The sequence below is a fragment of the Parasteatoda tepidariorum genome, chromosome 6 (assembly GCF_043381705.1).
Source record: "Parasteatoda tepidariorum isolate YZ-2023 chromosome 6, CAS_Ptep_4.0, whole genome shotgun sequence".
NCBI lineage: Eukaryota > Metazoa > Arthropoda > Arachnida > Araneae > Theridiidae > Parasteatoda > Parasteatoda tepidariorum.
Genome location: NC_092209.1, coordinates 84,352,647 through 84,365,971, shown reverse-complemented (window position 1 = coordinate 84,365,971; position 13,325 = coordinate 84,352,647). Strand labels below are relative to the sequence as shown.

The 13,325-nt window shown below is 25.8% G+C and overlaps 1 protein-coding gene across 2 annotated transcripts in view; it reads right to left on the bottom strand.

The window, feature by feature from the left end:
• Positions 1-6,438: 6,438 nt before the first annotated feature.
• Positions 6,439-13,325, bottom strand: part of LOC107455431 (L-type amino acid transporter sobremesa) — a 75,481-nt gene continuing 68,594 nt past the window's right edge. For both annotated transcript variants that reach the window (XM_016072989.4, XM_043051878.2), the window contains 6 exons: positions 11,511-11,634; positions 10,064-10,167; positions 9,120-9,216; positions 8,876-9,025; positions 8,459-8,627; positions 6,439-6,563 (listed from right to left, as the gene is read on the bottom strand). In XM_016072989.4, the coding sequence (XP_015928475.1) occupies positions 6,499-6,563; positions 8,459-8,627; positions 8,876-9,025; positions 9,120-9,216; positions 10,064-10,167; positions 11,511-11,634 (709 nt within the window). In that variant the 3' untranslated portion in view covers positions 6,439-6,498. The remainder of the gene's footprint in view (positions 6,564-8,458; positions 8,628-8,875; positions 9,026-9,119; positions 9,217-10,063; positions 10,168-11,510; positions 11,635-13,325) is intronic.

Here is a 13,325-nt window from a genome sequence, read left to right as displayed (position 1 = left end):
TTTCTACAAAAAATTATACAACATATTTTTTTTTAATCAGTGGCACAGTCAGCTACAGACATTTATAAATATTTACTGATAGATGTTATTGCAACAAGAAGTTTTGTTTTATTAAAAAAAAAAAAAAAGCTGTGTGTTGTTTTCCAAAATGACGATATTACTTATTTCTATAGATAACTCTTTAAATAAATTATTAAAAGAATTATGTTTTGTATTTTTGTAATATTTTTATATTTTCTAATAAAATGTGTCTATAATTTGCTGTATTTTTGCTTACTATGGTAATTTTTAATTTGTAAAGTTTCTTTAAATGAATCTGCAGTTGACATAAAAACATTTTAATTTTGATTAATTTACTGAGTTGTTGAATTTTTATTTTGATAAATACAAAATATATAATTTTGTGTGGTTTGTAATAGCAATATTTATTCTGAGTTTTAAATGCAAATTATTGTGCTTTATATTTTATAGAATTCATAAGAGCCCTATTTACTTATTTTAAATAGCATTAAAATCTGAATCTCAATCTGAAATATTACTTGAAACTAAGCCAGTTTAAGTATATATTTCCTAAAATTTATTCAAAAATATATATATTTATTATAATATATTGAGGCTAATATCAAAGCGGATAATAGTTTTAATATTCATGTTTCATTTCATTAAGTAAATGGAATTTTTTTAAATGAAAAAAAAAGAAAAATATCTGTCATACAGAGGGTGGGGGGCTACAACACCAGACATCTAGGGCCAAAGGAGCCACATAACTTTAAATGTATTACAATTTTTATCAAGAAATTAAATATTTTATCACTTAATATTTGGCTCAAGTGAATTATTTTGAGAAGAATAAAATTTTATGGTTTTTTTAAATGTAATAAATCATGAAGTCTTAGATCATTATAATTTAATTATTCTTTAAGAAAAAAAATAAGCTTATTTTTTTGGAAATAACATATTTTTTTTATTTTAAAATAATTTATCCTTAACTTTCGTAAATCAAAAATACAAATAGAGTTTTAATTTTTTTCTAAAGAGGAAAAATAAAATATACGATAGTTTTTCTGGGCATCTAACGAAGAGTTTATCTTGCCAAGTTCTCTACACCCCTGTGTGTACGTCGAATTAAAAATCGTTTATTCATTCCTATTTGGTAGAATAAGGTGGTTTTAAGTGACATTTTAGAAACATTAACTTTAAGAAATGTAGCAGCATCAAAAAGCTGTTCGCAATACACATTCTTTTTAATTAAAAACTGTCTTGTTTAATGAAAATGACAGAAAAATGTTAATTCTACACATACACATATATGTAATCATAATACATTTTTAAAAACAAAAACGTGTTTTATATTTTTTTAATTTTATGTGGAACATTTAACTCACAATTCAGCATCGAACAATTATATCGTGCTAAATTATTGCAACCCTAATAAGTAGAGCCCAGATTTTAATGACGTAAAAAATCTCAACTAATGCCCTTAAAAAGTGCAAAAAATGCCCCTAAAAAGTGCAAAAAAATGCAAAAATGCCCTTAAAAATGCGAAAATTTCGCTAAAAATGCCTTATGACATGACTTAAATAAAGTAAAAATATTGAACTAAAACAATGTTTTACTCTTTAAAATTATTATGAATCATTTCAAGAAATATAAAGCAATGCAATAATTGTTCTACGTTCATTAAAGTTTGAAAAATATGTTTTATATTCCAAAATAACAAAATAAAAAAAAGAAAAATATATTGACCCCAAAACATTTTCATTTTGTATAGAAACTTTAATGAATACCAAAACTTCCATCTCACAATAATACTAAATATCAGAATTACATTGGATTATTACATTTTTTTTGTTGATATTTTGAAATGTAAGCGAGCGTCTCTTGTCTGAAAGTAAATTTTTATACCTGGAGAAGCTTCTTTCAGCGTCTACTGATATTATTGGTGCGTACTTGAAACTGACACTCACTTCCTGACAATTCTTCTTCAATTTGAAAAAATGTTGCTTCACCTGTTAATATCCCAGAGATTTTCTTCATTGTTTGGAAGTCAGTGTAATAATAAAAATTGGCAAAAAAATAATTAAAATTGGAAAAGATTAAGAAAAAACTTAAAAAATGCTTTAAAATGCAAAATACGCCCCAAAATTTAAAGAAAAATGCCCTATAAATCTAAAAAAATGCTCTAAAGACAAAAAAATGTCCAAAAATGCAAAATAATGCAAATGTCATCAAAATCCGGGCCTTACTAATAAGGCATCAAATTGAACCATGTTTTAGTTGAACCACAGAATAGTGTAATAAGGTTCAAAAAGCATGATAATATGGTTCAACTATAGACCATATTAAGAGCACATCAAACTTGGAATATATTATTACAATTAGAGACCATATTAAGGTTATAGCAAATTTGCACGATATGATTCAACGCACTGCAAAATTTCTAACATTTAGGCTCATAACGACAGGCCATATTTCGAGAAACCTGATTAATACAAATGACTAGAAAAGTATAAAATAATTGAAATGTAACTAATTAACACAAAAGATAATTAAATTTGAGCTGATGACTGCATTAAAAAGTACATACATTAGTGTTGTACAAAGAATCGACTGGTCCAACTGTGCCACTATTACGACAACATTTTTATATAGAATTTTCTCAACGATAACAATTAGAAACTTACATTTGGATAAATTTTATATTTCACACTGAGCTATAATACAATTTATTTTACATAGTATAGCATAGATAAAGATAGATGTTTAACAACATTTTACCATTGAATTCGAGTGCTGAACACAATATTCTAATGATAAAGATTTTTTTTTAATGTCAATGATTAATATTGAATGGGGGAAAAAACGGCTATGGAAATTTTTGCAATTCTTGAAATAAAAGCTTTAAATTGGATCTTTAAAAAATTAGCTTTTAATTGGTTAAATGTAAATTTGTTAATTATGAAATAAATGTTAATAAACTAAATATTATGTAAGAAATGTGTATCATTTGAAATAAATAAAATTTTAAATTATGAATTTTATAAATAAGTAATTAACTTCTAGTAAGGAAAGTACTCGCAAACCGGACAGTTTTACAAAGAATTTTATAGGTTATGAACAATTGATTCATACAATTAAAGATACATACAATAGATTAAAATACATACAATTGAAGATAAGGGGGGTGAATGATTTATGTCCATTTTTCTCAAAAAAAGGACGATTTGATCACTATTTGTTGCTTGTGAGGATTATAAGTTATGACAAATCAATAACGTACATAATCGGTTCTTCCCAGAGTTGTAATACAGACAAGATAGGCTACGGAAAAACAGTTATTGTTCGTGCGCTTCTGATGTTTTTTCTCAGAATTAGCTTTCATGGACGCAAACCGTTCTCCCCCCTTGACCTTCAACTTATTTTGTCTGTTTCGAAATAATTATTAAATTATCAAAAATTACCATTTTCACCTTGAAATACATCACTAATTTCTATTCGTCCCGCATGCGAAAAGCATTGTTAATTGTAAATGGTTTTAATTTATGACTTTCTTCTGAATCAAAACTTTAATATTTGCGTTTAAAAGTCTAAAATTTTAAATAAAAATTTAATTTAATAAAATTAAATAACAAATTTCAAGTTTACTGCATAATTTTTTTAGATAAATATTCAAGAAATTGCTAAAAATTTATCATCTTCTTTGTATCTTTGAAATGATTCTTTCTCTTATAGCCTTTTGCTAAATATCTGCGATTCTTGACAACTTTTTTCGCCTGAATTACATTTTCAGTAATTTATATCTCCATAACAAAAACGAAACAGACAAAATTGTCTGCGTGTATTAAAACAAAACGTGCAAACAAACAAAATGTATAAAAAATTCACCTTGATCTGTGTGTGACAATTTGGTACCTCCCTTATAAGTTAGAAATAAATACAAAGAAATGAAAATGTTCTCAATAAAAGAATTTTGTTTGCTAAGTACTTTTGTTTGCAGAGAAAAAGTATGAAGTCATTGTCAAAGTTATGACTTAATAAATTTCATCCCATGACAATGGAATTGTTTTGAGAATAACGAAGAAAAATTCAGAAAATGCATAATCTTCCAGAACGAACTTTCTCATGATTTAATGGTAAAAATGATTTTTTTTACTGATTGGGAGAAAGAGTGCAATTTTTTATTTCAGAAACTCTGAAAAACGTTAAAAATCTTCATCACACGAATATGTCATTACAAGTATTGCATTTATCTATTTTTATAGCTTATCTTTAAAATATTTCAATCCTTGAGAGAGTATTTTTGTAGCTCTGAAAGTCAATCTTCAGAGGTTGCGAATATATCTGGCTTTTATGGAGAGAACTGATACAGTCGAATTTTTTCGAACTATTTTAAAGATAATCCATACTAAAAAAAAATTAGATTTAGATCAATTTAGTTTTAAATCTTGTTTGACAAATAATCATTTTTTTGAATTATTAAATAAAAAAAACTTAGACCAACTAAGCTTTTTAAGGATGCTTATTTTGCAAATTATATCGACATTTTGTCTTGTGTTGGAAAATTAAATGCTCAATGTTAAAAGAAAGTCGAAGAAAATGTTCACACCAAAAATTCTGTTATTATAAGTCAAATAAAATCCTCTAAGTCGTATTTTTTTCTTCTCAGTAGAACAAAATATTCAATTAAAATGTTTAAATGCCTACAGGGCTTGGAAATTGCCACAATGTTCACTTTGTATTGTAGTTAAAAACTTTTCTCTCGCTTTAGCAGGCTTCGAAGATTTTTAAATTGAATCTGTCAGCCTATTTTAGAACTTTTATTACAACTTTCCATAAAGGATGTTCTTTCTGTTCAGGGAAAGCTTTGAGTGCGAAATATGTCAAAGCTATTTTTTAAATAATTTATTAAAAAATAATAATAACAATAATTATTGATATTTTTCATTTTTATTTATATCTTCCTATAACTTTATGAAAATTTTTAAATAAAAAATAAGCTTCAAGCAATAATTTAATTGTAAAATCGGGAACTTGTCTAAATAGCATAGTTGTTATTTTGTGGCAAAGAAATTGTTATAAAATCTATAAATATTTCTAACTTATAAAAATACATGAGTTAATATAAAAAAGTGAAAAATTATCATGATAGTTTCGCGCATTTAATGGTATTGCTCACGAAATATATTTATAAAAACACATTTTATTTGATCAGCGACAATGATGAAAAACAATGCAACAAACATAATAAATTTCTTTGCCACATAATAACTTTCTGTCATTAAGAATAATGTCAATTTTTGTTTAATAGAAGCTATCTTAACAGCTAACGATACTTTTTTCGCCAAAAGGGCAGCAATTTATTTCTTTATGACGTTCAAAGCATTGAATTCATATATTCTTTATGAAATATGAAGTAAGATTCCAAGTTTTATACTTCATTATTCTAGTATTGTTCTATTTCAATTTGCAGCCTAAAAAGTGTTTTATGTTCTTATTTTATTTCCAAAATAATAGTTTATATACAAAGGAGAAAAATGTTCTAAAAAACGATTATTTTAATGGCGGATTTCCAGGAAGCTTTTCCTGATTTTTATTATCTATTTATTTTTTCGGATTAAAATTAATTAAATCAAGATACATTTGGGATTTTGAAAGTTTGAAGACAATAGCGTAAAGATACTTTGAAACGAACTTAATTTATTGCTTATACCCGGCTAACGAAAAGGTACCCAGCAGCAAATTATATGAGATAGTCTTTTAAACTTTCTCTCAAAGATTGATTATATTTTGAATATAAAAATAATATCCAACCACTAAAACAACAACGTTAAATAGCGTATTGATAATATTACAGAGACTATTTCTCTCGTTTGTTGTTTAGTTAAGTTTAAGAATAATAATAAAGAAAACGACGTAAAAGCCATCAAAAGAAGAATTGATACATGAACTTAAATGATTTAGTTTTAAGTGAGTGGGATAATGTTGATTGTCTCTGTAATATTATCATGAAGTATAGAAAACACACATTGCACTGCAAACTTTAAACTTGTTATTATTACTCTTATGCAAAATGATAATGTTAAGAAAGTACGAATATTTAAAATTTAAAAATTTCTGCCATCACAGGAAGGAAGACAGTTCGGTTGAAAACGATTTTTTTTCCGTTCAGCCGAATTCTTCCCAAATCGTCTGCAGATTCTATGATGTTTATGGAAGAGCACCGGTAAAATAGTACATTTCGAATGCATGTTGAGCTTTAATGGAATAATGAAAATATAAGACGAAAAGCAATTTCGATGATACAGTAACTATGAATTATATGCTTTGATTTTTAAATTTTTTTCTACTTTATTTTCATTTTTTTTCCTTTTAAATTTAATATCACCAGTCCATGTGGAATATATCACTTTGAATCATTATGAGTGGCAACAACAAAAATAACTTCCTCAGCCACTTTTATTGAAATTATTCTTATTTGATTAGACATCATTGGAAATATCAGTCAGGCATATATTTTGTTGGAGCTACTTCAAGTAGCAACTGGAAGAAGATAGTTATATTTCCTGCAATGGTAAAAATAAAAATACTATATTTATTTTATACAAGAAAGTAAATATTATTCTTTACAATATAATAACTGAATAAATGTTCCAAATGAAATCTTTGCATGTAAGTAATTTTAAACTGTTCTTTTAATTTAATTATATGTAATAAACGTTTCATACTGAATGATCTTACCAATCGTATGAATATTATAGTTATTTTATTCAAAAAAGTAACATTAAATTATTAATTACAATATTTTGGAAACTAAATAAGTGTTTTAAGTGAAATCTTGTCATGTAAGTAATTTTAAATTGTTCTTTTAATTCAATTATATGTAGCAAACGGATCATATTGAATTAAATCATCTTACTAATCGTATAAATATAGTTATTTTATTCAAAAAAGTAAAATTAAAATATTAATCTCAATATTTTGGCAACTAAATAAGCGTTTTAAGTTAAATCTTGTCATGTAAATAATTTTAATTTGTTCTTTTTATTATATTATTTGCTATAAATGGTTCGTATTGAATTGAATCAACTTATCTTAACGTATAACTTATTATTATATATATTACTACATATAATAATTAATAACTTATTTATTATACTTATTTATGAATTTTATATTATTTATTTAAATTATCATTTGCAACAATTTATTTAATGAAAATGATACCTAAATTGATTACACTACATACTTCAAAAATATTATCAAATCTATTGATTTCGACAGAATTTTAATTATTAATGATTTTTTTAATGAGCTATAGATTTTTTCAATTTTTAATTATCGTGATCTGTATTTTTTTAATGTTACAATGCACTTCATTTTCAAAATTTTAATTTTTTCATAAGTAAAAAGTGTAAAATGAGTATTTTTATAAACTGTAATATATCTCATTGCTTATAAAGCTTGATTAAAATGTAATAAACTAGGAGGGTTTCTCGATTATTCTTTAAAAATTGCTAAATAAATAAACCAATGGAAATGGTATAAAACACGAGAAGAACAAAATAATAGATTAATAAATGATGCTGTTTTACAAAAATGCTTTCGTTATGCATGATAGAATAAAAATTAGTATAGTTTGCGCATTTAACCCTGAACTAGACATTACGAACAAAACCTAACTATTATAATTATGATTTTATAAAAAATAAAATTTTGTCAATAGTTTAATTAATTAATTAAAAGTTAATTAAAAAATAATTAAGTTTATAAGTTAATTAAAAATTAATTAAATTTAAATCTAAAAGTTTGAAATAAATTCAAAGTTATTATAATAATCCTATTTGATACCGGTTTGTCATTTGCCCTTATATACAATGTCCAATATGCAATGTGTAAAATGTTCAATCCGTTTACACTTTGCCGGTTCTATGGAATGATTAAACATTGTATGCAATGTCTAAGAATGGTATATCAATAGCCAAATATACACAATGCTTTGTTTTATAGATTTAAATGATGACAAAAGTTATTAGATTTGATATTTCTGTCAAATAATTAAAATGAGATTAAACGGAGAAAAAAATTTTACCAGAAAAAGAATTTCTGGTAAAAGAAAACTATAATTTTGGTAATAAATATACGGTATTTAAGCTATTCATATGGTAATGGTTTCAATTCTATATATTAACGGTTTACCAGAAATTCTTGTTTTTAAAATTATAGTTCTTATCACCAGACGTTTTTAGTAAAAATATAAAACTGAAAAGTATATTTAACCGAATAAATGGTTTTTATACCGTGTTCTATGGTATCATGATAAAATTACCAAATTTTACCACATATAATAAATTTTCAAGTACTTCAATTAAATTGAATGGTTTTATTATACGTTTTTAGCAATTTGTAGGTATTACAATAACTTAATTATAAAATAAAAAATAAAGAAATTCTTTCTTACCCATTATGTTCAGTTTCAGTTTGTAATAAACAAAGGGAATGTATACAAAAAGGCCAGAAAGAATAAAAACTGAGGCATATAAATATTCAATTTGAGGATCTTCGATTATTGGGGCTACTACCAAATATATAGAAACCAAGAGCACAATGTACGCAATAACTATTGGTACCTGAAAAAATGTAAATGTATGAGTTATAAAAAGGGTTAACAGATATTAAGTGCAATATATAATTTTATTCTCTCGTAAATTGCAAACCCTTAAAAAAAATTTTAGATCTTGCAAGCTCTATGAAGTATGTACCGAAAATAACTGCTTACTTTTTAAAATTATTAAAAAAAATTACTGATGTACTTTACTGTTTACTCACAGCGTTTAATTTTTAATTTCTTTAATAATTTTCTTTACACTGTACTCACTTTGTAAGGTCTTCGCAAATCTTTTTTAGTGTGTCGCATGACGATTAGTGCCAGGAACGTTAATCCGTAAAAAAGCCACGCTGTAAAACTGAAGAAGTCTATTAAACTTCCAATATCTCCAGGAATGATCATTAACAAAGCCAATACAGCCTGTATAAGAAAAGATAAAAGAAAATACAGAGCTAGAGTGAAATAAATAAATAAATAATGTTTCGTTACTATTTATTGATTATTATCAACTTACGTTGAAAATAAGAGCTGGAGATGGAGTATGACGACGAATATGTAGGAATGAGAGTATATCTACAAGATGACCTTCACGAGCTGCTACATAGCACAGCCTATTTAAAATATGAATAAAATTATTAAATTGTAAAATTTTATAAATAGAACAGATTTAGTGTTTTAGTTAAGCGTACTCCCATAAAAGAATAAAAATTGATTCCCTGTCCACATAACCCTTTTCGCCTGTTCATTAGTGTTTTGAAATGAACTTTAGCTACTAAAACGAAAATGATTTAAAAAAAAAAAAACTCTGGATTTTTTTTGTTTTTTAATTCATTGTTAGACACTTCATCTAAAGTTTCGCATGATTTAGTTAAAAAACCATTTAAGCAGAAATATTTCGATAAATTTTTTCACGTTTTTTAAATTTCAAAAACTTGGAGAAAAAGCTTTTTTTCCAACTAATGTTGGACCTTAAAAATTAAAATTTATTTATTCCAAATGAATTTATTGCCAAATGATGTGCACAGACATGGATTTTTTTGACGTGATGACCATGCAAGCCCAGTATTAGGCAAAGAAGCCAAATACTGGTAGTAAAAGTTATGGAAATCTTAGAAATTCGAAAACACTGCGACTTATGATATCAGATGGTCATAATGAGACTTAAATATTAACTTATGACTCCTATAGGCAACAATTGGAAAATTATAGATTAAGGGCTGTAGTTACGGAGCACTCTGCTAATTAGATATTGGATGAAAATTAAAATAGATGTTGAATTTTCGTAAGATAATTGCTTTGAGCCAAAATTACTATAAAAAAATAATTTTTAAATTATTTCTCTTTGTAATAACTTCTAGTTTTAAGATAAATGTAAAAATTGGTGATTTGCATAAATCAATTAATGAATAGCCATTTGGGGCAACAGTCATCACCTAAATAAGTTTTAAATATCCTTACCGTCCTCCTGTAAAGCATGAACCATTACCAGCACCAAATGAACTCAATGCTACTGAAATCGGCATGATAAAGTACATAACTCCCAAAACTCGATGAGCCCATGTCTATAGAAATAGAGAAATGTAAATCTATCAATAGCTTTGTTTCATAATTATGAATTAGCAATCAATTATAAATTCAAGAGATTGAGGCAATATAATAATCAGTCAAAGGCAATACAATGATCAAATGTTTTTAAGAGCATATTTTGTGTAAAACATCATGGATTTTATTAAGACAGTAACAAGTTTCTGTGTATTCTGCTTTTAACAAAAAAGAAAAAAAACACTCCTCAATAGCCAATATTTTGGCTGGTGATGGAAATTAAAGATCTATAATTTCGGAATGATGTTTGCAATGTGGTCAGCATTGCGCAGCTGACGCCCTTACTTCCAAGGCAAGCTAGTACCCACGTTGAAGCTATGTGTGCTCGAAGCCACCTCAGAGAATAGAATCCTGCAATGACAATTCTGTGCGTTATTAACTGTGCCATCACTGCTCGCATTCTGCTATCAAGTAAAAATTCCGTAAACTTGTAAAATACAGGAAACAACAATAAGAAGCACTGCCACAATTGGATAAAATGTGGTTTATATCTTTCATTATATTGCTCCAAGCCAACAATTAAGAATTTAAGAATGAAACATTTTTTTCGAGTGTGGTAAGCAATTAATGCAACTGTAGTTAGTAAAACAAGTTGGTTAATTATAATGATAAAAATATAAGAAATAAACAAGGAAAAATATACATACTCAATCACTACGTAATGAAATTATTCAACCTAAAGCTAAACATATTGCAAATTTATTTTTTATATTATTATTTTTTTTTTTTTGATATGCGGATAACTATGATACAAAGCTTTCTTACGGAAATTTTTTTTTACAAAATCTATTAAGATTTGAAAAAAAAAGCCGCATGCCCTCTTTACAATGTTTTGTAATTACTGGAAATTCAACAAATTAAATAATAACATTTTAACACTATAGTAAATTTTTTATTTTAAACGAAAGCTGTAGTTCAACCTTTAGCGAAACTACTGGTGCTAAAATGGCACGCATTTACTACTTTAAGAAAATAAATAAAATAATCTTAGATAAAATAATTATTTAGAATTATTAAACTGTATTTCTTTGACTTGAAATTTTTTTCTAAACATTTGCAAGGTTTATTTACTAATAAATATCTGTTTAGAAAGTATTGGTAGCCTATTTAAATTTTATAAGCATAAACGGCTAATGTGTCACTTGACCTTGTAATGCAAATTACAAGTAATTGAAATAAATATTAAAAGTCGCATACCCGCTATATGGGCCGATGGTTTTTATGCTAATTATAAAGTATAGACACATTTATAAGCTCTGAGTTTTATTTCAAAATGTACAAAGTACAGAATAAATTTACTAACCACTGCGACTGCTTCGGACGCTAGAAGTTCGGCCGTAGACATGACAGTGATGTAGGACACGTTCACCAGTACGTAACATAAGGTAACTAATGGTATTCCAATCGCTATAGCAAGGGGCAAATTCCTAAAAGAGATAAGCTTGTTTAAAGCGCTTAAAAGAAGAAATGATTTTTTTTAAAAGAGATCTTATGACATAAATTCTTTCAAGTTCATGAATTATTTTAAAATTAAACTTTAAAGTGTGAAATTCTTTTGCTTTGTAATATGTAACTTTATAACGAATTTCACTATTTAAGTTAAATATTTATCATTCTAACTTAAGTATTGGATTTACTCGCTAAAATATGAGTTTGGATAATTAAAAAATTTAACTATCAACACAAATATTTAAAAATGTATAAATTTCTAAATCGAAAATTTATTGGTTTAAGTGTATGATGTAGGACACAAATTTACAAAAATATAGATAATTTTAAATATCCTGGAATTTTTTTTAAGTTTAATTTTTCATGTTTAATTTTTCTTGAAATTCTCCAAAAATTTAAATTTGTTTAAAGTAAAAGATTTTAGAGTGTTAATTATATACAGTTATACATTTTGAAGCGTGTTGAATAATACACTGACAAAAAAAAGTTGTGGACAATGTATGGTTGATGATAGTTAATTACAAGAATATATTATAAGAATATATATATTATAATGATAGTTAATTACAAGAATATATTATTAAAATATGATAAAATTTACGGTATTTCGGACTCTATGGGAAGACCAAATAGTCAGCTAATTTTTACCGAAACTCTTTGGTAATGATTTTGGTAAAATTAACAACAAAATATAGTTTTATAATAAGTGATAAAATTCAGTTTTTTTTTTTATCAAGATACCTTAGAACATGGCATAGAAACCATTCATTCAGTTAAATTAACTTTTCAGTTTTATATTTTTAATAAATGTGTGGTAATGAAAACTATAATTTTGAAAATAACAATTTTCGGTAAACCCTTATTGTATCAGCGGAAAAGTTACCTAAAAATGATTTAACTATAGTATATTTTAGGTTTTTCTTAAACAAAATTATACATGTATATTTTTTTTAAACCAGAAATGTCATTACCATACAGTGTGTTAATTTTACCAGATTTGTATTTCTCCTCACAGTATCACTTGCATTTACTGCTACTTTAATATCGCGCTAAGTTCAACAAAATATCATATTCCTTAAAGTTTATTGAACGATAATATTGTTCAATTGGATAAAGACTTGATTCAATTTAAGAACTTTATGAAATTGCTGTAGTTTGCACCATATTTTTTTAAAGGCAGCGATTGTATGATTCAACGCTAAACCGATTTTTCTGAGAGTGCATATACACGATTTCAATATAGTCAATGAATAAATTTTTTTAATTATGTTAGATTATTGTCAAAATAAATTACAATCTGTGTAATGCTATGTCTATAATAGCAGAAGAGAAATATTTTTTGTTGATATAAATGAGTTTTAAACATGATTCAGAGTGCAACGGAATTACATTTATGTTGTTAGTTTCTAAAATACAGATATTATGTTCTAAAATACAGATATCAGAGTTGGTGAAATAGAATAGAAGACATTATACGCTAAACTTTGTTTCATTCATTGTTAATTTGTCTAATGAGGATCAAAAACATTTGTCTTAGTTTGAGCAATATTTGTTTTCGCTGGCATCAATTAATACCATTAATTAAGGAAATTAATAATAGATTTTTCTAGAGGTCAAATACATCTGTCAAAATGTTGAGTTTCATTGGCAGTTTTATGATTATATTTTA